Raw genomic sequence first — 27,075 nt, 5'->3', positions numbered from 1 at the left:
AGATTCTGATCTTTAAGACTAGTTCTGTTGTGTAAAAGTAACTTTAAATGGTCACAGAGTGGTTTGTGTTCTCAAAGAAAGAATGACTACTTTGTATGAGAGAGTTGCAACAGGAAGCAAACAAGGAACAAAAAAATTCCAGCAGCTTCTTTTGCGAGTCCTTCAGTAATGTAGCAGCAGCTCATGGGAACCTAGAAAAAGATGAAAAGCGACTAGATTAAACTGGACTAGACAGAAACTGAATATGAAGAAACACCCCAGCCTTCGATGGGTGGACCTGACTCCTGGAAGAAATTGGAGAGCTTCTGCCCTATAAATATGTGGAGAGAAATCTCAGTCCCTTGGCACACCCTACAAAAGCACAAAGGTCCCAGAACAGGTCGGTGCTGCACCGCACCAGCCAGGTAAAGAGTGTACAAACCTAGAGAGGAGAGAAAAAACAGACTTGAAACACAGGAAAGTAATTTGCTATATCCAAATTGATTGGAGAAACAAGATCAATGCCTTAATTTCAGCACTTTGAAATACAGGATAGTAACAGGTAACAAGAGGGAGGAAAGGGGTAAACTGGAACCTTTATGTCAGCTTCCTTCTATTAATGAAAGGTGTAGCTGAATTAAACAAAGAGTAGTTAAGAAATTCAGTACCACTGCCTGTCTTGTAATATTAACTCTGTTGCTGTTGCACTATGTTTTATTGACTGTATTTAGTGGACCCTAAAAGTCAGCAGAGTGCAAATGGTGTAGACAGACACAGAAAAGCTTTTGATACTGTAAAATACAGCCATCTGTTGGGGACTTCTTTTAAGTGACAGGCAAACAGCTAATGCTGAGATTGAAACTGTGGATTAAACAGAAGTTATTGAAATGAAATCACCAGCCTCCACTTGTTCTGTTTCAGCACTAACCATGAGGAGTTCACCCTCATGGTTCAAAGTCGAGACAGAGGGCAGTATACAGAAAGACTCTGATAACTGGTTAAAACTTACTAACAGTTTAGCCAAAGCATGAGGCTCGAACAGAGATTGACCCAGTTTCTTTGCTGTCCTGGGTAGTGTTGCGCTGGCACAACTCAAACTGTTACTCCTGCCAGCTCAGTTTCCCTTTCTGCTACTGCAGTACAATCCCATTCTAAGAGCCAGGCTGCATTTTCAGTATCCCAGTCTCTGGTGAATTTTAAGTCTTTAAGCCAGCTCTGCCTCTCAAGACATTAAACAATTTACTGAAAACCCTGACAAAAAGTCAGAAGTGACAGGCATTAAGTACAGTGTGCAGAACAGTTAGCTGAGCAGGTGTCAGGCAGGTCTGTAGGCCTTCATGCTCAGTAGAAGCTGTTCTGAGAGAAACAGGTACTTCTTCCTTTTGAGCCTCTCTCTTCCCATTACTCATTTCCTGCTTGGCACTCAAATTATTGAAATAAACACACACACAAAAGCCCCCTGACGTCACTAGGAGGATATGCAGCAGCAAGAAAAAAAGTTGTTTTGTTGTTTGCTTGTTGTTTGTTTATTTTATAAATGAAGGGACACAGAACCTGACATTTTCTTTCCCATAGCAAAGAACCTGCAAGCTGCTTGGGCCCCTTTCTGTAAGCGCGCCCCCCCAAAAAAAAAAAAAAAATTAAACAGAATGCCATGAAGCCAGCAGACTATATGCATATTTCCCCTTCCTCTTGTGGTGGGGAGGGGGGCGAGGGAAAAAATGACTCCAAACACAGGAGATTGAGTTTAAACATTTATTTAAACAGAAACTCCAAACCACTCCACCCTTTAACCTTTCAAAAAAAGACAATGACAAACTAGTTTTCAGCCAGAGTGTCAGAGCAGGCAAAAGTTGTGTTCCACTACAACAACTCAGTAGCAATACTAGCAGGAGACCAACACATACGGAGCTAGCACTGCAAGAAGGGGAGAAGTAAAAAGGGTTTGAAACTGCTCAAAGGCACTTCTGCCCACTTGCCATTCTGTTTTCAGCCCAAGATGATGGTGCTGGCTTTAAACTGCTTTTTTGGTTGCATAGCTGGCTGGTGTGAAATCCATGGTCTGTAACAGGCACAACCTGGATAGCGTGACTCTTCTAAGGCACGTATGAGATAGCGGAGCACAGGGCATCCTCTGTCAGGGACCCTAACCCTCCACTAGATCCAAGGGGAATCCGGTCTGTGCACCTAGCTTCCCAACTGCAGAGCGTTGAGACACGAGGAGAGCAGTGCACTGCAGGAGAGCGACTCCCATCAGCTTGATGCTTGCTTATTGGACATGGCTCAGGCTCAGCTCTTTGCTCCTCAAAGGCACTGCCGGCAGCATGGCCAACTCAGTCATTTCCCACTGCAACAACAACCCTCAAGCTGGGACCTGAACCTGAGAAGAGGCTCCAATGCACACAGGGGAAAGCAGAGTCACAAGGGCAACCAAGCAATGTGGCCGTAGCAGGGCACCTGATGCTCACCACCTTCCAGGAGGGCTGTCCTCCTGCCTGTCCTTCAGTAACAACTGATGGCCACACCAGTGCGATCCTTGCCCTGGACACTGCACTGGAAAGACTGCACTTGATTCAGCTCCAAGGTACGAGCAATAGGCACCAAAGTAGTATTTAAGGATCATATGTTACAAGCAAATAGTTTGGTATCCACCTCTAGAGACAAATGGGGAATGCTGGCTCCCCCAGAACAGTCTCTCAAAAGAAGTCCCGGAGAGGTGATAGGATACCCAACTCAAACAGACCTAAGGCAATTCTAGTGACATGCCATTGATGGGGACGGTTTAAGTCTAATGAAACCACAACCCCACTCTCACATCAAAGGTGAGAAGGACTCAGGACTCCTTAGAGGCTTCACATAAGGCGGGGGAGGCGAGCTGCTCCCAGGGATCCTACCAATCCCATAAGCTTACTTCAAAGTCAGTTTGCTAATAAATTTAAGGGGAATAAAATTAACCTCATTATCTAACAGGAAATGAGGAAATCTTTAGCATCACACCATGCCTCTTCCCATCTCCAATTTTCTTGGGAAAGCCTCTCGCTTCTATAAAGGAGGTGAATTCCAGACAGAGACTTGATCATTCATGGTCACTGGAGAAGGCTGCATCCTGTGACCACAGCATTAATGACCTATTCTGGGTAAGAAACTGCATTCCAGCTTCATCAAAACACTGAGTGGAAAAACACTGATTCTTCCCACACCCACACACAGTGTGGGCACTGGGGGCTGAGCAGAACAGAAGCCAAGCAGGGAGCAGCTATGGACTTACACCAAGAAACCAGAAGCTCTGGCACCCAAATAAAGTTGAACAGCTGGAGCAAGAAATGGGCAACTTAGTCTGAGGCCCAGATGTTTGTCATCTGGTTGGGAAGCAGGTGGTCTGCAACTGAGAACCGGAGATCCCATCTCAGACAGTCCCCACTCCTGCTATTGGAAATGACACCTGATTCACCCATCTCGGTGCATTGCCTGGAAGATGGAAAGCTCTAGGCACCCAGAATAAAGCCTTTAAACTCTGTCTGTACAGGCCACTGGACACAGCCAGATGGCCAGAAGCTGTGCCTTGAGGCCAAGGACATGCTGCCTACCATTATCTCCCTAAGAGGAAGATCTCCACTGCCTCCAGGGTGAGACGTTCCCTGCTCCCTCTGCCCCTGAGCAGAGGGGAGCAGCCTCACCAGCTGGGCCTTACCATATGGTAGGGAGAGGATCCTAGTCCTTCACCCCTTTGAAGTGAAGGTGGCAAGTCTTAGGGTTCAACCAGCTTCAGTACAAAACATGTCTCCTCCTGTCATCTAGAGATGCAGTGATGAATGCTGGGGTCCCAAAGGCAGCTCCCAAGAAGCAGTGAAACAATGAAAGGGCCACAAGCCACTACTGGAGCCATCGCCGTAATGGGGCCGTTCTGCCTCACGTGCAGAATTGACAGATAAGGTACAAAGAGGAGCTGCTGCTGCTGCTTCAGTCACTGAGCTGGCCTATGGCCTAGAGCTCAGGGGCCCTCCCCTCTCAAACTCACTCCCAGTTCATATCAAACGTACACAGGTGCTGCTCTGGAGCCTCCGGCCTCACTCCTTGTCTGCGAGTGACCTGAAGCCAGGAAAGCCGCTCTCTGCATTCGGTTAGTGTGCTGTGAAGTTAGATGGATCCCAGTGGGCTCAGGAGACTAGAGGCTGGAGCGGCACGAGTCTGTTCCCAGGAGACACCATGAGTCTGAATCCAAGTCAGGTTTTGGATCCACTTCCATCTCCTCTTTGGCTGTCTGTGTTCCTTTGGAATGAACCTCCACCTGCCAAAACACACAGCAGTTAGTTATCCAAACAGCTCTAAGACTGGCTGCAAAGAAGCTAGGAGCCACACAAGGCACAGTTCCTATTCTCCACAGCCATTTGGGACTCTCTGTGACATCTCACTGCCCATCCCTTCTCACCAGGAGAAATAAAGGGGAATCCCAGGTCCCTAAAGGACTGGGCTGTCCTCACAGGAAACTGTCTTCTTGGCTTCATCTGTGTTGCTACTACCAGAGCCTGCATCAGCAGCTCAAACAAGAGACCAGCACCATGCTCAGTCCCCCCATTCTGCTCCAAGAGCAACATCTGTTAAGAGCTGCTTCATTCTGCACAGCCGGAGCTGGGATCAGCATAGTGAGCCCTGACCATGGATGTGCACCCAGGTACTGGGTCCTCACCTGCTGCATCCCCTCCGTCCCCCTGCAGAACCGCTGGAGTTGGGCACTCAGACGAACAGTTTCCTGTTGCAGCTTCTTCTGATCATCCAGACACTGTAAAACCAAGCCTCTGAGGTGCGTCACCTCCACTTGCAGAGCACTGCACATACAGCCCGCAACAGGAGACACAGCCTTCCCTTCACCACATGGCAAGGTTGGGCTCAGGCAAGTAGGCTGCAAAGACACAGAGGGACATCAGGCCAGGTTTGAGTGCAAAGCCAGGAGTTGTACACGCCACAAGAAAAAAACATGCATAGAAAGCGTCACTCCAGTGCCTCTCCCAACTTCCAAAACCTCTAGCAGCCAATGTCAGCAAGCTACCTGTCATTATATCTTCTGTACAAAGCCACTAACTTCCTCCTTTTTCTGGGATAGCTGCTCCCATCACCAAAATCCATCTGGTTTAACCCCCCTGCCCTAAGCCTAGGATCTGTGCCTCCTCTTGGGACAGAAAGCCCCTGGAATAAAGTAGCCTCTCAGGCTGTAATTTCTCAGTGATTTTCTGTATCAGTTCTTCTTCCTCTCTTTCATCAAGTCCTGCTTTCTAAATTTCTACCTTCTGCTAGGCTTCTGAACACTAGGCTTCCCTTTTTTCTTCCAGTTACATTAACTGCATTTTTCCATAGAACTGGTCTCATTATTTTCAGTCTGATCAAGCCTCAGCTTTGTGTTCCAGACTCCTGTGAATTGTTCTCTTTGCAGCATCATCTCTAACTATCAACAGCCCTCTTTTCCTCACCCAGATGAATTAGGCCAATCCAACACCCTCTTCTCAGCTCTCCCCATAATTCAAACATATTGTCATTTTGGGTCTCCAAGAGATTTTGGTCAAGCATTCGCTTGGATACCATTACCCAGGGCTCTGTTTTGGGCTTGTTTAATCCAACAGGTTCCTCAGAGGCCACTTTGAGTCCTTGAAGTTTCTGGTAAGGGAGAGTCTCCTTCTCAGGCTCTGAAGATTCCATGCTCAGAGGAAAAGGGCTGTCAGGCATGGGGATGAATTCAGCATTCTCCAGCTCCTGCATACACAAAACCAGCACTGTCAGGCCTGCCTGCCTTGCTGCAGCTGACTTCATCTCCTCAACCAAAGCACCAACACCCTCTTGTGGTAAAAAAGGCTGTGAGGCCTAAAGGGCTCCCCGCACAGCACGGTTCTGAGAACATTTAAGAGCATCAAGGTGAAAGCGGTCACTGGCTTTTCCTCAGCCTAGATCCTCATTTCAAGGCATTTCTGAGACACCACATTACCTTCCGCAGCCAGCCAGGGCAGGAGCTGTTGTCAGTACTGCTGCCTCCCGCAGCTTCTGTGGTGCTGATCCAGCCCCCCAACTCACGATCAGCTTCCATGGTTCCCCGGAAGCCTCCACTGGGATTGGGGGTCTCCGCTTCCTGCTCATTGTCTTCTTCTTCTCCTCCTCCTCCAGTTGTGCAGCTCTGAGCCGCTAGCAAACAAGAGCAAAAATTTTGTATTTTCTCCACCTCTGCTATTCCTGTTGCTAAACCTCAGCTTGAGCAGAGATGATGCAGAAATTTGGGCTGTGCAACCACAGTGAGAGAACATGCTAGCAGCACCTCCCTCAACACCTTATCTCCTAACACTTCCTGCAGGCTCCCCTAAAAGGGCCTGTGTGCAGCAGCCTCTTGCAGCTTCCGGCCCCAGCCCTCCCACGAGTCCAAGAAACTGGACTCCATCTCTCCAACAGCTGCACACAGCCACTTTCCCTTAACAGATCCCTTCAGTGAATTCCTCTCAGATTTTCACTGCCAAACTGAAGCTCCTCAACTACAAAGGCCTTGCTGCATCCATGTTCTCCTCCTCTGTTTCAGTTCTCTCCCAGCTTTGGCCCATCCCTTCCCACGTACAGCACCAGCTACAGGGTGTTTCACAAAGATGGACTCAATTTGAAATCCCACCGCTTTGAAATTTGGTCCATCTTTTTGAAGCATCCTGTAGATTTCCTCTCTTTGAGCTCTTCTGTGAGGCCTTTCAAACACAGAGAAACCATGCTACAGGACCAAACTGCACCCACTCAAACAGACCACTGAATGGACTTAAACTCCAGCTCCCCAGGGCAGGTTACTTACCAGTACAAATAGACAAGCCACTGCTGTTGGATCGGATCGTTTTAGAGTTCAACACCTTTTCTGCAAGGAGAGAAGCATGCTTTCGGTTAGAGTGCCACATGGAAAGCAAAATGACTCCTACAACAGCACACAACAAAGCCAACATCGCAGGCCTAGAGCTCAGAGCAGTTTGCCACATTACACCACAGCAACCTTGCCTGTTCCCAGGCAGGATTTATAGTCTAGGTCCTGGCAAGCAATACATGATCATAACCAAGATCCCAAAATTTCAACCTAAACTTACACTTACCAACAACAATGATGGTGTGCCAGCCACGGCACGACAGGTCTGGAACATGATGCAACGATCCAAATATTGGCCGAGGCCATGAGGTACAAATATCTGAGCCATGAGCCCTCTCGGTCGATGTCATTGCCAGACGCCCGTTCCCGCCATTACCCCAGGCAAAGATATGGTTGTCTGAGGAAACAGAGATTCAGGAGCCTCAATTCACTCGCTCCCCCTTAGCCTGTAATTGCTACAAGGATCACAGCCTCTCTGCTGTAACTGCTATCCCAAAGTATCTAATCCACCAGCTCCAGTTTGCCAGTGGGAGAACAAATTGATAATGAATCTAACAGGCAGCCATCAAGCCAGCACTCTGCAGCCCCAGGAACAGCAAATGCTTGGCACTGCATCGGCACAAGTGCTGGGGCCAGACAACCCCAGGCTAGGCGGATTTCTTTATTTCAGTGCAGTGCTGCAGGGGTCGTCTAGGAATTGCCTGGTAGAAGCCAGTTAACCACCCTTGCAGATCTATTTCAAAGGAAGCCACCACGACTTCACAAAGGCCCACTCACCGTCAGTAGCAGCTATGGTGAATTCATCTCCACATGAAACCCTGATCACCTGCTTACCCCCCAAGGGGCCTCCCAGCAGGTTAATTCCCAGGTGCTTTTTATAGTCTCCAACACCAAGCTGTCCACACTTGTTGGAGCCAAAGGTCAGCAGACGGCCCCGCTCTGAGGAGGAACAAGGAGAGAGTCACAGTGAGGACCCAACTCTGGAAGCAGCCATGCGTGCAGAAAACCGGCAGCGACAGCCCATGGCCAAGACAGACTCTGCTGAGAAGCCAGCCAGGCCAGGAGGGGACAGCGCCAGCCAAGAGGAATGGCTTCGGCATGGAAACACCTCCCCAGCTCCTTCTCCCATTGCTCCACTTTCTGATGCTGGGGGCTGGGACTCCTCACAGCCCTCTGACTGGTGGCACCTGGGTAAAACCTAACTCTGCCATAAATTATTGCTTTGCTGTCCCAGAGCACGATTCTTCCCCAAACTTTTATTTCCTCCCCTTTAAAAACAAGAAGGCTGAGCTAGAAGCTGATGTTGCTGTTTCAGCTGACCAGGAGGCAACACTGTTGAGGAACAGGAATCCTGGGTTCCTGGAGCAGGCGTGAGCCCTGCTACCAAAGCATAACCCTCAATGTCCAGGGCCAGGCTAAAAGGGCAAAGCTGATGTAAAGTAATGTAGCAAACAGTATTCACTTCTTAATACACAGGGCTCACCGTCAATAGAAGCTGTGTGTGTCTTCCCTGGAGAAATGGTACGGATCTTGTAGAAGGACAGCTGCTTGGCCAAAGTAAGGGAAGTGGCGTATGGCACCTCACAGTATGTCTGAGAAAAGACATGTGGGTAAGCACAGAGTGAAAAACCACACATTTATCAGCTAAGACCTACACAAGCAGGTCTTGGCAGACCACAACATTAACCTAGGCAGTCCCAACATGGATATCATAAAGAACTGCTAGAATCCATGTCACTGGCTAAGTCGCTGCAGAGCAGCGCTCTGCCTGCTTCACTGCCTCAGATCTGACAAGAGCCCATAGGGCAGACAGGAAACTGAGGAAGAAATTGCCTCTTCCTGCAATTCCAGTATCCATTGTCTTGTATTGGAACTAAAAAATTGGCACAAAGCTAGTGAACACTTTGTCATGGTCACAGGATCTCCATTCCCCCATATACAACAGACTACTGGGAGCTGGAGCCAGGGACCCAAATGCACTTACGTCATGGTTGATTATCCCTGATGTGCACTGATTCAGACCCAGCTTGTTGAACTCGTTGAGTCCACATGCCAACACTTTGCCTGTCTGTGTGAGTAGGAAAGTCCCATCACAGCCACAGTGAACGGACACAATGTTTAAGGTCTTCGGAACATCCACCTGTGTGGAAAAAATATATCCCAAGAAAATCAGAATCCCAATATCTACTACATAGAAGCTGGCACATGGAAAACATCAGGGGTTAGAGCAGTGGTTCGGCCAGTCTGGCCACCGACAACACACACTGTGGTTATTCTGAAGGAAGGTGCAAGAATATCATAGTGTCTACAGCATACTGAAACTCCAGTCACAATGCAGGAACCCAGGGCATTCTAGGCCTTGTATGCAGACACCAGTCACCTAGCACAGGAACCAGAAATGTGGTGCACAGGCATCCTGGTCAGCTGGGGGCTATAAGCACCAGACCCATTTAGCCAAGCAGAGCTGGGTCTGCGCTGTGTGGCTGTGACACTGTGTGATCACAGATACTTGGCTTCCAGGCACATCCTTGTTAGTTTCTAACCCGCAAGGCGTTAGATTACCTCAACTACCTCAATTACCCCAGCACTGTATTTCAAGGTTTTACTTTCAACTCATCCGTAACTCGTTACGTCAAATACAAAGACTCAAGCTGTTTGCACTGCTGCAACTTTCCTCTACAAACCCAAGGTATACAATTTGGTATTTCCTACTATGATTTCTACAACATTAAGTTGGGCATTTACAGTTCCAGCTTGGAGATCAGAGCAATGAAGCTCTAAGTAATGATGCTGGCTGGTTTGTGAGTGACATGTCCCTCTGCCATGATCCCTATGGACAAATGAAGAAAAGAAATGAGGAAGTTAAAACCCTTGCAAACTCTACGATACCTCAGAAAAAAGCATCTGAGCCTCAGACAGTTAATATTTCCAAACAGCAACTAATTTGGATTTATGCCCATGCGGATTTTGAGAAGAAGTAGTCACAGCCCTACCTTCTGAGGGGTGTAATGATCTTCTTCTGAATCCAAGCCCAAGCGCCCTGCATCAGTGAAAACACTGCAGTTAGAAATGGCCTCACAGAATGCCTGCCCCTAAGAAATTGTATTGTCTCTCTATAGTCCCAAAGGAATCTCCCTACAGAACTAGAAACCTGCTCCCCTATGTGCATCATTGCCTACCAATCTTCAGGGTAATCTGACCCCACTCACAGCCAAGTGGCACCCTAGAGCTTCCCAGAGTGAAGTCCCAAGGGCTTAGTACTCAGATCCCATCCTTACAAGGAAAGAAAGCCCCAAAGACACAATATTCTTTGTCACCAGGACATACCAGGCAGCCCTTACCCAGGCTCTGCATTGCACACCTGCATCACACACCTGCATCACGATGTTTTCTGGAGTGGACATATGGCCCAGTGCCTTTAGGGTCCAGGGAGACTCTACCTACCGTACTCTCCACAGCCCCACGTGTAAACTTCTCTGTTCCTGGTCAGCACTGCCACGTGGTTATCCCCACATGAGACCTGCTCCACAGGGTTGGTAAGAAAGAAATCCAGCTGCAGGGGCTCAAGCACTTCAGAGCCATAAGCCTTGTCAACACCAATGCATCCATAATAGTCCGAGCCAAAGGCGTACACCTGGCCCTCATCTGAAGGATACAAAGGAAGCTCAGTCAGCACACAGAGCTTGTATTAGGCTGCATGTTAACCTCTTAGGACATGACCAGAGCAACCTCTTTTGTGTAATCATCCTCCTCTTTAATGCAGAAGAATGTCACAGGGAAAATATTGAGTCCTTTCTTATTCACATTAAGATGGATGACCTTATACCACAACCTGCAGCTATTCCAGGCCACCAGTGTAAAAAATTTTGGGCTGAATCTGCTGCTTTCTTTAACAGAAACCCACAAACCGATCCTGTGGCTCCCTAAGTCACTACTCCAGCACACTGAGCATCTGAGCTTATCTCTGCCAAACTTCTGCTTTTCCAGCACTGGCAAAACAAGCTGGAAACTACCTCATTGAGAATTGTGTTTTCATAGGTAAAGCAAGATTCAAATTCTTCCGTAACAGACAACACCACAGCTAATACATCTTTAAAAGTATGAACAGGGCTAGAACTAGAAAGAGCTATCAGGTCTCAAGCTTTTGAATTAAATAGCAAATCTCAGATATGCATCATCTTTTATTATTGCATGACTCTTTCCCCACAAAGTCCAAAAAGAGTTTCAAAAACATCTACATGCTTGACTTCAGGCTCCTGTCCTTAATACATGCATATATGGAGGCAACATATGCACTGGTAAGAACAGGGACTCTGCACAGCCACAGAGAGCTGCATTCAACACCCAGCTTCATCAACAAAAAGCGTATCTTTAGCAAAACTCCCAGCCTTCTTCGGAGTCAATATCTTCCTCTCAGTAACGGCATTGATCTATCTCCACTACTCACCTACTGTCCTCCAAACTGAGGGGTGAGTAATATACGGGACTATCTCCTTAGCTGCTCTGCTGATCTTATTATGAAGGCAAACATCTCCACAGCTCAGCAAAGTGAGAGAACAGTGGTCTCCCTTCCAGCTCTCACCTGTGATGCACACTGTGAAATCATCTCCACAGGACACCTGATGAATGGCTTTTCCCTGAAGCTTTTCAACATGCTTTGGCTGGCGGTAGGAGGCTCTGTCTCCATGTCCCAGCTGCCCGTGCAACTTGGTGCCACCTTGCATATTCTGCACGACAGAAACATCTGGTAAGGTTATGTATCCACAACTCCACAGATGGTGCCAACAATCAGAGCACCTTGAGTGAACAACAGAAGACAGCAAAGAGCAAAAGAAAGTGTGTTAGCTACGTTAGGGTAGAGGCTGCTACAGGGCACAACAGCAGACAACATCCTAAATGGCAGCACAGGCTTTCACGCAGTTCTGCTCTAACAAGAAGTGATCTGGTCTCAAGACACCAGCTGGTGAAGAACCCCTGTTCCCTTCTCATCTGTCAAGCTACAGAATCCACTCCCTGCTGCAGGACTAAAATTTATCCTTCAGCTTTTTCATTTACTTTTCTAAATCCTAATGGCTGCAAAGAAACCCATAACATGAAACAAGTGTCACTGAAGTGGCCAGACCTACCAATCCTATAGGAAAAACAAAACTCTGAGCAGTGTTGAGCTAAAACTAAAATAGCAATAGCCAGCTAAAAGTTTTCAGTGACCATTCTTGTAGGAACATCCAGCAAACAACTTCAAGTTGCTCTCCTCATGTTCAGATCTCTTTCTCCTCTCACTCATGTACCAGTATTTTCTAATCTGTCTTAAAAGATTCTGTATCATCAATACAAAAGCCTGTGGAAGCCTGGAGATGCAGAGTATCTCCATGTCACTGACCATCTAAGCCCAAGAAGACTGGATTCAATTGTTTTAAATGCATGATATGTCAATTTTTTAAATTCACTTTAAACTATTTCAGAATTTCTATTCATCACAAAAATCAGAATTATTTCGTATAAGACATCTCTGGTTTCATCCACAAGATGCCTCACAGATGACATCTGTATTACAACAAGGTCATTCATCCCACCCACTCTGATCTCAAAAAACCTCCCTCAAAAATACACAAAGCCAAAAGAGCATCACAAACCCTCCAGTGCATTTCTAGCAGTCAAGAAGGGGAGGAAGAGATGTTTGACTCAGTGCCTGGGCCTAGAAGTCCACCACCTACAATCCTCCAATGCACAGCAAGTCTCCAGTACACTTACAGTCACGATGGAACACTTCTCCCAAAACCACACTTGCCTTGGGAGAGCTGGGTCAGCCCCACAGCAGCCAGCCTCACAGCCTCCACTGCAATCCTATTTCTCCTTCTCCAACTGCTTGCCCACCTGATTCTAACAGGCTCATGGAAGGCAGGAGTGGATCTGCGCTCTCCTTTCCCACCCTCAGCCCCTTCCTGCAGTTTCTCTCACTTACCACCCAGGTGTAGAGCTCCTTCTCCACTGTCACCACAGCAAAGTGAGTGTTACCAGCACACACCTGACGTGCACTGCAGCCACTTTTGATGGCATCCAGCTTCTGGGGGGTGGACTTCCCGCCCCCCCAAACATACACCTCACTAGTGCGCGAAGTCACCACTGCAATGGGAGCCTCATTCATGGTACTTGACCTGCACAAGAGCCCCACCAAAAACATACATGCTTTTAATCATGAGTTTGCATGCACTGTCATCACTCATTTTCCTATTGTTGTCTATCGGTTTTCCCTTTGCAACCATTTATGGTTTTTATTTTCGCAAACTGTTCTTTTTGTTGAGTGGCTGTGAGGCCTCAAGTGCTATAAGGAGACTCAGGATTAAGCCTGAGCAGCAGAGAAAGTAGCCTCTGGGAAGCATTATAAAAAGCCTACAATCCAACTAGATATCATTTAAAAAGACGGGTCTTTCATTGAATGGCCATGGAGCTGTTCTCATTTTTGAAAAATAAAAGCCTTACAAATGGTCATGAAATCTTGCTCAAAATACAGAAGCATTCAAAAGCTTCTAACTTCCCTCCATCCTCTTTATTTAAATCACAGCCTTCCATCCAAGGGCAAAAAGATAACTCTTTGTTGCTAAGAATCAACTCACGAGCAGATTGCAAAATGGAAGTTGTAATCAAAGCAAACTGTTTGTAAGCAACAATGAACTGGAACTTCACATAAAGTTCTCAGATAGTACTTCCAAGTTCACAAGGGAATAAAGGCCAAATTCTGTCCGACAAATCCACAGAAAAACAGCTATACACGTCATGGAAGCCATCTGCTTCCCACAGCAACCCTGCTTACAGGCTTGCTGGGGACTGTGGAGAATCTCTGCATATATCCAGTTTTATGAAAGGTATTTATAGTCACTTAATATTCAACATTCAGTCATATTCCTCCTGCTCAAGGGAATCTGCGTGAAAGGAGGGATCTAAATTATATCTTTAGTTACACAGGCTGTAAAAACTACATCCTCAGTAGGACAGATCAGAGCTGTATGAGACCGGCTGAGCTAAGGCTTCAGCCATACATATAAGCATGATAAAAAAAGGCAGAGTAAAACATGGGGCCATGTAATAACTATGTCTAATTCCTAGCATTTAGGGATCTTCTAAACTACACTGTTCCGTTAAGGTTGTCACAGACTACCACTCTCAGCAAAGTTCCTCTCTGGAGAGCTGTTCTCTCCAGACTTCCTTTCAAACACATGTCCAAATAGTTACCTTGGTCGCTTATTTGGCCCATTAAGTAGTGTGACTTTCTCTTCCATCTCCCTGACAAAAGAGAAAAAGCATTTTAGGAAACAGTAACATTGCCCAAAGCAATTTACTGACAAGCAGCATGCACGGACTGCCTTCCTTTCCAATAAAATGCTGCTCCCTCTTGGAGGAAATGTGGCAACTGTTTAACAGCTCCCAGCAACCCACAGTAAGTAGGGCAGAAGTAATATACCAAACAGCTAACAAACTTCCACGAGAGCTGAGGACAACAAACTATATATATACCAGAATGTGGTCAACCAATTCCCATATTGCACAAGAATGACCTTAAAAACTAAACATGATGAGAATTTGGGCTTTTACCAGCACATACAGCAAGACAAAACTTTGCTGACCACCAAGCAACACAATCTTGTTATAAAGGACTAGGTCCGCTGTTCCCAAAGCAACCAGTGTGGGTTTCAAACAGTCCAGAATTATCACAGAATCACAGAATCGACTGGGCTGGAAAAGACCTCAGAGATCATCGAGTCCAACCCTTGGTCCAACTCTAGTCCATTTATTAGATCATGGCACTAAGTGCCATGTCCAATCTGAGTTTAAAAACCTCCAGGGACGGCGAGTCCACCACCTCCCTGGGCAGGCCATTCCAATGCCTGACCACTCTCTCTGTAAAGAATTTCTTTCTAATATCCAGCCTAAATTTCCCCTGGCAGAGTTTAAGCCCATGCCCCCTTGTCCTATCGCTAACTGCCTGGGAGAAGAGACCAGTCCCCACCTGGCTATAACTTCCCTTCAGGTAGTTATAGAGAGTGATGAGGTCACCTCTAAGCCTCCTCTTCTCTAGACTAAACAACCCCAGCTCCCTCAGCCTCTCCCCATAGGTCTTATGTTCAAGTCCCTTCACCAGTCGTGAAGGTCCACCTTTCCTAAAAAGACAGTGTGTGCAGACTAAAAGCTAAAAGGGGCCACTTTCAATGCAAGTCTCTCTTGAAGAGAGAGGCAACAAAGAGAGAAAGCAAGTGTCTCTATATTGCATGACATGTATATTTTGAAAGGCCTTTCCCAATGAGCACAGGAGGATCTCTGTGACCCTTATCTCACAGAGGTTTGAATAGCACAAACCAGCATTCCTCAAATGGAGCCTCAGAATGTGATGCCTCAAAGTTCTCAATACAACAGTTTCTAAGACAACAGATGCAGAGACCTTTCTCACCATACCCATGCACCAACAACATCAGATCAGAAGACAAGACAGCAAGAATGCACTTCTCAAGAGGATGAAGTGTTCTTCAACAACTGCTTCACATCAGAGCAAATTAACTTCAGGACTTTGCTACAAAAGCATAACCACCACTAGTCTGCACAAACCCTCCTGTTCCCTCTGACATCTCTCCAGGTTTCAGGTAAGACCATCTGATTACCTCCTGCGCTTGCTGAGAAGGGGATGTTCAAGCAATTCATCTGCAGTGGGTCTCTTCTCTGGATCCTGAAAGAAGTGAACAAGTCATTCTTGGGGAAATGCTCATCATCTACAATGAAATCTTGGGCCAGAAGACCTCATTCATCTCTGCATGGACCTCCTTCCCTGATTCTCTTCAGAAGGGAAAGGAATTAATTCAAATGTTTGGAGTGAATAGGGATAAATGCCAGGAATGTGCAGTAGGGACATCCACGCTCTGAAGGTATCAATACTATGTTTGCTCTCAAGAAATTAATTCCCCACAGAAAGCCAGAACCTTAAGAGACTGTACAGAGATGATGCTCCGAGCTCTGCAGCACTGCATTATAAAATAACTGCTTCTGCCAGCCCTTTAAATAATTGTCATCAGAGTATTCCCAGCACCCCTCCAGAGCCTGCAGGACTGAATGGTATCTTGAGACAATGCTTTCAGAGGATTGGTGGAAGCCCAGCCCTAGTGGTCCCTCAAGCCTTACAGAAATTACCCTGCATCAATAGCCTCCATGTTAAAACAGGCAAGTAATTACCCTTCATGCCTGAATTACACTGCCTAGGCAGCTGGGAAGGGTATCTGAAAATTAAAAACTATTTCACCAACCTGATCGAGGCAGGAATTCACCATTTGGATCAGCTCCCGGGAGTAGACAGTGGAATCAACCTCCATGGCACGATTTCCCTGGACAATCTTCACACAAAGGTTCAGGGGATTCTAGGAAGAAACCAGCTGTAAGGGAACTGAACTGCACAATGTGCCCAACAGGGAGAGACACTACAGGCCACCATTATTTTCTTTCTCCTTCTCTGATCAGGACACAGCCTGCTTCCCTGCCTAGCAGGTTCTCCAGAAATCTAATAATTCCTGCAGAAATGGTGGACTTGGTGGCAACATCCAGCTTTTCACCGAATTCCCTAACGGTGGAGGGAAAACAGATTTCTCTCTGCATGGAATCTCCTACACAGTGCACTGCCATTGCAACACCACAGAGCAGCAAATTTACAGGGGACTCAGTAGCCATGATGAGGGGAAGTCAGGGAAGGATGGTATTTTCACTTGTTTCTTTAAGGGTTACAAAGTCTTGCACCATGACAGCTAGCAGCTTTCCTATGTCATGGCACAAGCTGGCAATGTTCCCTTTCATCCTTCCCTGCCAGCTTGACAATACTTATCTTGCACCCAAACTTTGAGAAAGGTTAACAGGATTAAATACTATGAAATTTGAAGGCTGTTTTTGCTACAGAATGCTGCACAGAAAATTCACAGCTAGTAGTGCTGAAAAAAAACCAAAAAGACTAGACAATCACAAACTTCCTGCTTATAGAGAAAAGGATGTTTCATTCACAACCATGATACAAATTAGCACAGCTAATTCTGCATCTGGCAAACCCAGGGCTGCAGACAACGCTGGGCTTGGCGGAAGCCAGAGAGGCATGTGCAGGGGAAATCATGCAGACATTTTCTCTGGCTATAGCTGGCACTCCCAGGCCACTGTTTTCTTAATCAGCAGCTTTAAACAACAATAAAAGAAAAACATGAGTTAAGAAAGCTATGAACCAAGTATGAATCTCAGGGGGATAAAAAATAAGGTTACTCAGTCCATCCTGGTTTGCAGACTCACAGTAGCATCGAAGGTCCTCTTCAGAGTAAGCAGCTCAAAGATAACACAGCCCACAGCCCAAATATCTGATTTGAAGTTGTATTTCACACCCTGGCAGAGTTCTGGAGACATGTAATATGGAGTTCCCACCAGCTAGGAAAAAAGAACATTTGAAAATCAGAAATGATCCAGCAGCCTTCAATTCAGAGCTCTGCATCCATCACGTTCACACAGGCCCACGAGCATCAGAGCCAGACGCAGCTCTGCCACAGCACTGAAGTAACACAGATGACACACTCCACCTACGTGCTGGAGGGATAGGAATAACAAGCATGGTTCTTTCCTTCTCATCCACAAGCCTGCGTCCAAGTTTCTTAGACGATCCCACACACCTCTCTTCTCAGATCCTGACATGGTACATACTCCTCAATAGAGCAGTAGTCATGAGAACACAGCAAGGACTTGCCCCTCTCTTAAACCTAATACTGACCAGGCATATGGAAACCCTTATAAGAGGTTGAAGGAAAAGGGATCTAGCAAAGCTTCCAAATGCAGATGCCAATCCATGGTTATGGAGCCACTGTGTCTGATCACAAGGCACTGCCTGGACAAAGGCCACTCTGTCTCTGATGAAAGAGGGGTTGCTTCTGGGTCAGTAAGTAGAAAGCTGGCTTAAATACTACCTTAAAGGCTTTCACTTCAGAAATGGGCTTTCCTGAACAACTGGTCTAAAACAAACACACCCACCACACACAAAATCCCAAAACCCAGCACTTAAATACAGAAGCCCTCCTGGGTACAAGAGAAAAAGTGGCATAACTCAAAGTCACAAGGAGACATAAAGACAAACACGATAAAAGGTGTAAGAATGAGGCTTCCAGATGAATGGAGCTCATTCCCTAGCAAAGAATTAGACAAGGAAACAAAATGGGAAAGACTGAATATAGAAGAATGGGAAATATTTATAGTTGCCTTCTTTTCAACTCTCTCAGCAAAGCTCCAGGCACTACAAAGTTTGTATTTCATTAGGGCCTGCTAGAACACCAGATACCTCATGGGCACACTCAGAACCTGCCGTCTCCCTTCCACTCCCCTTTACAGAGCATGACAGCTACAGAGCTGCACAAGTCCCAGCCATGGGAAGGTTTAGAAGCCCAGCTAGTTGGAGTATCACATGGAGAACTAGGACACTGCACCTAAACCTTTTCTAAGCAAAGGATAATGTAAGCTTTCTGTAAGAGAGCACAGACATATTTTCTGTATCTTCCTTGGTAAATGGAAGAAAAAATGAAGAATCAAGAAATCAGTGTTTAGTAAGCAAGATGTAAACCTTTTACAAAATTGTAATTTGACACTTACAATTACAAATACTGACAATAACATGTTTTGCACTCATTTTGCAAAAAATTACTTCCAGACGGCCACTGGTCAATAAATCACAAATTGAGCAACTAGCCTGGCCACAGTCAGTATACACAGAATGAAATATGGTTGAAGATATGTAGTTCAAAATTTTTCAGAGTGAAAAAGGAAAAAAAATAAACTCACAGGTATAGTTGAAAACACATAATACAGGCAAAAACAAACCTGGAAATTCATAGGGCAGATTCCACTTTTCTTTGAAAGAAGGCCATGAAAAATGTGATGAAATTGAAGCGGTTTTGCTGCAGCCCAGCTTAGCAAGGGCTTTATGCAGTAGCCTTCATTTCCCACATACAGCGCAACTGCACAACAGCACTCGTGTTCTGGAAGGAGGCTGGCAAGTATTTAACTACATATCCTAACAGAACACTAGCAGCTTGCATTAAATGTAATAATACAGCCTGCTAAGGGGAAGCGCACGCTGGCTTGCATCCCAAGCTATAATAAAGGCCTTTAGCAGATAGAAGCTCCAGACAAAGTCTCCCTTTCCAAGCCTAGTGCTCACCACAGAAATCAATGGAGCTGCGAAGTCCAAGCTGAGCCTGTCAGGAGCCTGCAGCACAGCTTACCCTGTGTCACAACTCTGGCTGAGAAGCTGCTTGCTGGAAGGGTCTGGAACAAAGCCAAGCTTGGCAGCCTCCTGGTAGAATGCATCTCTCCTACAAAGCTTTGCCCTCCTCCAAGAGCATTATCAATAAATCACACACCTGGTTACCGTAAGAAGCACAAGTACCTTTCTTTCTTCTCTATAGTACAATTCAGTTCAGAGCCTGAGTATTAAAAAGGTAGATGATGCATCTATAGCACGGTGCAACGTCAGGCAAGCACATCCAACCTATCTCAGATCCATGTGAGGCAAAATGCCTCTGTTAGCACAGCAGCATGACCGAATCAATTTAACTTGCTAAGCTGGGCTCAACTAGCCCAGAGGGAAAGCGCTGTATTGCTGTGACTATATGGCTGTCTCTCTACCTTTGGGAAGCACCACCTTCATGTTACATCATTTCACCTTGGAAGTACCATGCCCAGGTAGCAAGAACAGAAAAGCAGTGCTCTCCCGCACAGCTATCCTGGCTCTGGCACAATTCCATGCCCACAGTGGCACTTATCTTCAGCCTGCTGCTGCCTTGCAGAGTGACAGACCTCCAAAAGGTAACCTGGGAGTAAGGATAACTGCAGGCTGCAACACACCAGCAAACACGCCAGTGGGAGTGAGAGAACACTGAGGGAAGGTGAGAGAGAGGGAAAGGAAATCACTACAGAAGACAAGCAGCAAGAATATACAGCATCCCTAGTCTTCTGCAAGTGATGCAGTGATAAAAGAAAAACACATCTCAGTTTGCACACAAAGGCAGCAGATACTCACAGTCTCAGCCATAGAGTACTCAGAGTTCAGCTTCTTTGCCAGCCCATAGTCTCCCAATTTAATCAGGTTTGCCTTGGTTAGAAAGATATTTAATGTCTTTATATCTCTGAAAGGAGAAAAAGAAATGCAGACATTCAAATATTTTTTCAGATTTCACAGTTTTCCACACACTACTAATACCTCCCCCACAAAATGAGGTACTTGCTACTCCGCCAGCTCTCTCCCTCACACACAGAACTCTGCAAAGGCAATTTGACCCCAAGTACTGGGGCAGTTAACTGCATTTATCCATGTTTTATCACATCCCCACACAAACACAACAGTCTAAAAGGCTCAGGCTCCAGACACCTATGTAAAGGTCACAGATCAAAGACTCTTTTCCCCCTCTCAGTTTCTTCTCATGTGAATGTCATTGAGCAGGTATTATTTTTCCTGGTTTTATAAATAGACCCAAGCCAGGAGCCGCTGAGCTCTCTAAAAAGATAAATGTATGCATGAATATGTATGTATGCAAATATAAACACACACACAGAGGGCATGAAACAGATGTGACTTTAGAACTTAAGCATAACATCCCCCTGCCTTATGTATCAAGAACAACACTTTGTATCATGATCTACCATGCCCAGAAGATCAAAAGGTCGATGGCCACAAAAACGCTGAATTCCCAAATTCACTGAAAACACTTTCTCCCAGACAGAATAATTTACATGGAGTATCACAGATCAGTATAAGAGGCTCTACATACAGAGAGGAGGCCCTCGCTGTATGATACGCCAACACTTCATAACACCCCTTTTCCTAACCTACCATCAACAACTTCTCAGTGTAGATCAGGACAACATCAAGTAAAGCAGCACTTTGCATTCATCCACTTGGGGCATCGCAAAGTCCTGGGTCACTCTGACAATGTCTGCAGCAGAAGGAAATCACTGCAAACATTTAAATAACTGTTCAATTAATTATTATGGAGGAATGTGGGGCCACATGTGTTCCTAGAGTGCGAACCCTGCTGTGAAGATGGGCAACAGAGTTGGTAAGCTGGAAACCACTGCAAAGCAGGACAGACGTGAGATCTGCTTTACGTCAAAAATTTGGGCTCTACTTTGTCAAGGGTACCAACCCTTCATTAGCAAGGCTTGCCAATTATCAAATAATCAGAATGGCAGCAACCAGGATGCTGTCCCACAGAAAACATCCTCACACAGCTGTGTGAGAGAAGGAGGTTGTGCAGCACACGATCCAACCACGCTGAAAACAGCTGTCTATGCGTGCAGTACTGCCCAGGATATTATCGCGGTCTCCTTGAAGCACACATAAGCAAAGAAATTTACCTCTCCCAAACAGAAAAGGGCAACAGAAAAAGGTAATCAGCTACTCATTAAACTCTCAGAGTCAATGTCAAAATTACTACTACCAGCTAATAAGCTATATTACTTCCTTAAATAGCATGTCGAAGAAATGAGATTCAGCCAAATGTAGGACAAATCTTTGCATGGGTTATATTAGAGCAATGCACAGTCTCCATCACTATTAGCCTCCAGGAATTACAGAAGGATGTACATGTTGGTTTGAAGTTATTAATTGTGGAGTGGGTGGGATGTATCTTTGGCCTGTAGAAACAGCTTTTGCTACCCACTTTAGCAAACATCATTTATGTGCTATGGCAATAAAGAGCCAATTTACTTCCTTGCTACATGGATTAACTCTTTGTTCACAAAGCTGCAGCATCAAAGAGAGCAATTCCATTTTCATACTGAAAATTTCTTGCACATTCATCAAATGGGGTTTTCTAAAAATTCTTCACAGAAGTGATACTTAATATCTAGGCAGTTCAGCTATGTGTTGGAGAGAAGCTCAATGCTTGTTTTAAACATAGAAGCAAAGAATACTCAAAGGAGTTCTGCACCCACATCAACAAACCACACTGGTTACCTTCACTTTACTGCATGTCTCACTTACCTGTGAAGAATTCCTGCTCGATGAATGCAGCTCACAGCTGATGCAATTTGAAAGAGATACCAAACCACCATCTGCAAAGGTAGGAATAAAACCCTTATGTGAGGCTCAAACCACCCCCCCCAACCCCATATGCCCCTGACACACAGAGATACAGCAAGAGGGTCTGACTGAACCACTTAGGTGCTCTTTCAGAAGCATGAAAATCCAGAATTTCCTGGTTTGGAAATCACTGAAAGGATATTGCTAAAGGTAGATTGCTCTAGTGGTGCTCACAGTGTCTGTCCTGACAAGCATCACAGAGTTCAGTAAGTGAAAAGCCTTAGGAATGACAGCTAATGACCACTTGGGAAAGATCTAGCTAGGCTCCCAGGAATATGAACTGTGACCATTTAATATTCACCATGAGCTGGAAGGCCTTAGAAATCATTATAGAAGATAAGTATAAACATTAACCACCTCATCATGAGGTAGAAGCAGACCAGAAAATCAGTTTAGAAAGAATAAAGAAAAAGGAACAAGAAAAAAAAAATCTGTGGTGAGACAGATTCAAGGTAATTACTCAGAAAATAAGCTACAAAATGGTTAAGAGAGAGAAACTGAGTACCAACTATGAAGAAACACAGAAAGAGGTTTTAAAGTTAAATGTTAGCCAAGATGATAAGGTGACCAAAGTCAGTTGAGCGCTCCCTTCCATTATTCCTCCCTTGGAAGTTTATACTGCTTATAGACACATAAAAAGGAAAATAAAAAGTTTCTGATAGTTCATAAATAACTGCAATGTTCAACAGGAGATGAAGGATGCCAGTCCTCAGATACACACAGAAATTCAGCACCAGCATTAGGGAAAAAATGTTGTATAAATACACAGATAACCAAACAGATCCCCAGAACATTAGGCCAGCCCCACTGCTCCCTTAAACCAGTTCAAGTTACCTCTTCTTCAAATAACTTGTCTTTCTGCCGCAGAATCTTATCGTAGAGGTTCCCTCCTGTAATTATAAGTGAGTGAGAGAGACAGAAAGGTTCATCTTAGTTAACGGCAGCAGTTACTCTGCTCAGGTGCTTCTGGGAATACTCAAATCCCCTAAGACAGGGGTGTCAAATTCACTTTCACTACTACTCCTACATTTATACAGGCCTAAAATTACATTTGGCCCTTTGAAGGCAACCACGAGGCTGATGTGCCCCCTCATGAAAATGAGTTTGACAGCCATGCCCTAAGAGATCTGATGAATCACTATGCCTCTCCCTGAGCATTCATCACTTAAGTTTAATCACAAAATTAAGTTCATCTTCCTCTAGGAACTTCACTGTCATATCTATGCTTAATCAGAGATGATTCTTTTATAACCCCACCTTTTAATACTCTCTGAAAAGTGAATCAGTATGCTAGCAGTCCTTTTTTTTTTTTTACCTATAAGCACTTCTTGGGATATGTAAACTTTTATAACCTGTTAAGCAAAGCCCATGAGATTGTCCTGCTCAGCATTGTATATAAATATGCATTAAAAAAAGGAAAGAAAGCAATTATAAGTTCAGACTAGTCCCTGAAAGTACAAGTTACTGCCTTTACCCATTTACTGCCCAGCTTTGACCTGCCTCTCTCCTTCATCGGCCCTGAAATCAGCAGGCTCTTCAGGGCACCTGACAATTTCAAGACGGCAGTCTGAAAATCAAGGAGAGCTAAAAGAAATTTTGCTGAGGGCTGCAGGCAGCGAGACTCCCTATCAGATTAGCATCCTACCAGTAAATCCCAAATCTCTGAACACATCCTGTTGCTATTCCATTTCCCAGTTATCATGTATTATGTCCTAATAGTAACAAACACCAGACTTCCATGTTAGGAAGATTTTTCTGATATTTAATTAAGATTCCCTTTGCTTATTTTGTTATCTTTCAGTCTTGCTATTAGCTCTCAGCATTTCTTTCTTCTGCCTCATGTTCACGTTTGCAAATGACCTATAAATCACTCTTCCCATTCACAATTTAACCCAACTATTCACTTCTGCCTCTTCTTATGAACCTCCTTCCTAGTGGTTCAGACTATGCAGGCTTTTAGTGAATTCCCTCAACTCTGACTTGTCATCTTTTTGCAGCTTTTCTGAACCAAAGCACAGCATGACAGGTACTACATCGCCAAAATCCTACACAAGGAGACAAATTATATCTCAACTCAGATAACCAATATCTCTATGCACACATACTAAAATGAAAACCAAACTATTTTCTTCTTTGTTTCATCTAATTGTGTCTAATCTTCTGACACTGTATTCTCTCTTCAACAAATGTATTGTATAGGATTTTTCTTCCCAAATCTATTTCAGATGTATTCACTGATGTTATCTCATGATAAATCCAAATCTTATGGTACCATGATACACAGAACTATAGGCAATAAATCAATAACTTGGCTTCCTCCCCTGTAAAATGGAGACAATATTTAGTCAAATGTGAAAGTATTTCCTAGATCTCCAGAAGAGATGTCCCAAATTAAGCAGTAAAAACTTTGGTTTCTGATGAGTGTCTGATAGCAACTGGTCTAGCTTTACTTTAAAAATTACTCAAAAATTATCTTGGACTTGTACACTGTAAAAAAAAGGCACAGAAACAACTATTAACACATTGGCAAAACCAATGTATATAAGCCTAAATGAGATTCCCTCTTTCTCATGTCTCTAGTTTTGTACCACTTAGACATATTCAAGCAACGCGGGCTCTACACTCACCTCTTGGTTATTGTCCCAAAGTAAAACAAACAGTCTAGAGACGTTAACAAATGTGTACAGACATCAGTATTGTGCAGCTTCTCTCTATGCCCTTCAATGAATTTATAATGGCCCCAAGCATCCAGTCTTCTTGGGGCAGACAAGTAACTCACACAGAGAACTACTGAAACAAACAGTGTATCAAATCCTTTTACCTCTCCATCCCAGCTGGGACTGTTTCCCCTGCAAACTCCTGCTCTTGGATGGAATTTTATAGTTTTCTCGACCACCAGAAGGACCAGTTTTGGTTTTTAAATAGTAAACATAGAAGCTGATAGCACAAGGCAGGAAAACGTCCTGATTGCAGTGTGCCAGTAGATTTTTGAGCTTAAATTTATTATTGCCAAATGAAGGCATCTATTTAAGTGATGCTACTGAAAAACAGCCCCACTCTGTACTGTCAAAGAGGACTGAATATCCTCATGGTCTTTTCCCACTGTCCTCCTAAAAAGAACACAGCAAAGCGCATTAGGAGCGTTAAATACCAATAACCCACTTCTTCCACTGCACCAGCTACTCAAGACTTGAGAAATCATTCACTGGCAGAAATCATTCACCGGGCTTTTTTCTTTGGCACCTGAGACACAAATCACTCAGAAGGGTTCTCAATCTCTCCTTCAGGAGCTATGCAGCAGAATCCACCTCTACTTCTCCGCTCCCCTGAGGGCACCCCAGGAATATTCCCCGCAGGTTCTGCAGGAGGGTGACTCAGCCGCGGGGGAGCCACCTGTTTGTGAGTGGGAGCAGGGATCTCACCGTTACAGTACTCCAGCTCGATCAGCAGCGTGGTGTTGTCCATGAAGTGATTGTAGTATGCAATGATGTTCTCGTGCTGCAACAGGGCAAGGATAACGATTTCGTTCAAAGCATCACGACGCTCCTTTTCTGACAGCCGGGTCAGGTCCACCTCCTTCCACACTACAAGTGAGTCATCCTGAAATACAAAAACACACATCTTTTAATTAAAAAAACACTACTATGAAGAGAACAGTATGTGCCTTTGTAGCAGGAAATTAAAATTTCAGGTAAGGTAAAGGGATTTTCCTGCCTCTTACAGATTTCAGACAAAGATTCTTCACAACAATGAGTTCTGAGGTTTTCTGTTTGTCGCTAGGAACAGCGACGGCCTGAAGCCATCTTTCTAGCTGGCCAGCACTCACTTTGAAAAAACAAAAAAACCACAAAACAAAAAACCACATACTACAAGATTTCCAGGGGAAGGCACAGAGTTTGTTTTGTTTCAATAAAGACTAAACATACTACAGTCCAATAAAGGGAGAACAGTGTATTTCCTGTCTCATAACTGTAAGATATTGTACCAGACCACAAGCCACTACAAATATTCAGGTATTCCTTTAAAAAAAAAAAGGAAACAAGAACAGATTTCCTTTGCCCTTGTTAGGCCAACATGTTGTCAGACATGTTATGAGGGACCTGTTAAGTGAACAGTGTTCACTTACAACTGTTTGAGCTGTGACACCTTAGGGTGGCCTTGCCTCAAAAAAACCTGAAGAACTTCCTTCCCTTGGGAACCAAGTCAAGCGCATTTCTTTGACAGCTGATAGAAAGCACAACTATGCTCAAACTGGATGGGATTAGATGACTTGGGAGCAATGGGAGGACTGGCTTTTCAGCTGTTTTCCCCTCATTATACTGATATGCTAATGACACGAGATGCCCCTGTGCCCTCTGTGACTGGAACAAAACACAGAAAAATGACGAATTTAGAAGCATCACAAGAGCCTCCACATCTTCCTACAAAACTTTAGGGGACTAAAAAGCTGTTGCTCAAACGCGTGAAGCCCTAACCCTGTGCCCCTCGACGGATGTGGCTTCACTTCACATGGGGCTGTAGTCACCGCGGGGCCGGCCAGCCAGCCCGGGGCCGGTGTCACCGCGGGGCCGAGCCCCGCTGCGGCTCTCCCGCCGCCGGGGCCTCCAAGCAGCCGCCTCCGGAACCCGCCCCGCTCGCCCCGCCAGCGGCCCCGGGCCCCGTTCCTCGGGCCGGAGGGGCCCGTCCCGCGCCGCCGGGCAGCCTACCTCGGTGCGGCGGTACAGGGTGGCCTCGCCGAAGGCGCCGCGGCCCAGGGTGCGGATGGGGATGTAGTGCAGCTCCTCCTGCTCGCCAGGCAGGCTGCCGCCGCCGCGGGAGCCGCCCCTGCCCGAGGACTCACTGCCGAAGTCGGAGCTGATGGAGTCGCAGTGCCGCTCGTACTCGCCCAGCGACATGGCGGCGGCGCGGCCCCGCGGCGGCCCGGCTCTCCCTCAGCGCGGCCCCGCCAGCCCCACGGGCTCCATGTTGGCTCCCGCCGCCGACCCGGAACCGCTTCCCGCCGTCGCGGCGACCTCCCGCTCCCGCCTCCCGCCGCCCCCAGCACGGGGCTCGAAGCGGTCGGAATGGCGCTTTCAGCGCGGTAGCACCG

General features: G+C 45.7%; 1 protein-coding gene across 2 annotated transcripts; it reads right to left on the bottom strand.

Moving 5' to 3' along the window:
- Nucleotides 1-61: 61 nt before the first annotated feature.
- On the bottom strand, nt 62-27,036 carry NEK9 (NIMA related kinase 9). Of its 2 annotated transcripts, XR_014184542.1 has the most exons (23): nt 26,693-27,036; nt 25,409-25,586; nt 22,821-22,876; nt 21,888-21,958; nt 19,926-20,031; nt 17,159-17,290; nt 16,141-16,251; nt 15,505-15,569; nt 14,084-14,134; nt 12,816-13,008; nt 11,436-11,580; nt 10,298-10,498; nt 9,847-9,893; nt 8,838-8,993; nt 8,337-8,445; nt 7,631-7,792; nt 7,080-7,250; nt 6,791-6,850; nt 5,954-6,147; nt 5,560-5,724; nt 4,667-4,879; nt 4,020-4,267; nt 62-191 (listed from the first exon to the last, which is right to left on the bottom strand). XR_014184542.1 is itself a non-coding variant. In XM_082057534.1 (22 exons), the coding sequence occupies exons 1-22, from the start codon at nt 26,879-26,881 to the stop codon at nt 4,145-4,147; spliced, it is 2,898 nt and encodes a 965-aa protein (XP_081913660.1). In that variant the 5' UTR covers nt 26,882-27,036; the 3' UTR covers nt 1,721-4,144. The 2 variants fall into 2 exon arrangements, 1 of the variants encoding a protein (XP_081913660.1); XM_082057534.1 differs by lacking the exon at nt 62-191 and having other exon boundaries at nt 1,721-4,267.
- Nucleotides 27,037-27,075: the final 39 nt, after the last annotated feature.

Source organism: Streptopelia decaocto (genome assembly GCF_964273445.1).
Source record: "Streptopelia decaocto genome assembly, chromosome: 7".
Lineage (NCBI taxonomy): Eukaryota > Metazoa > Chordata > Aves > Columbiformes > Columbidae > Streptopelia > Streptopelia decaocto.
The sequence above is the reverse complement of the archived record's forward strand: the minus strand, read 5'-3'. Positions and strand labels throughout refer to the sequence as shown.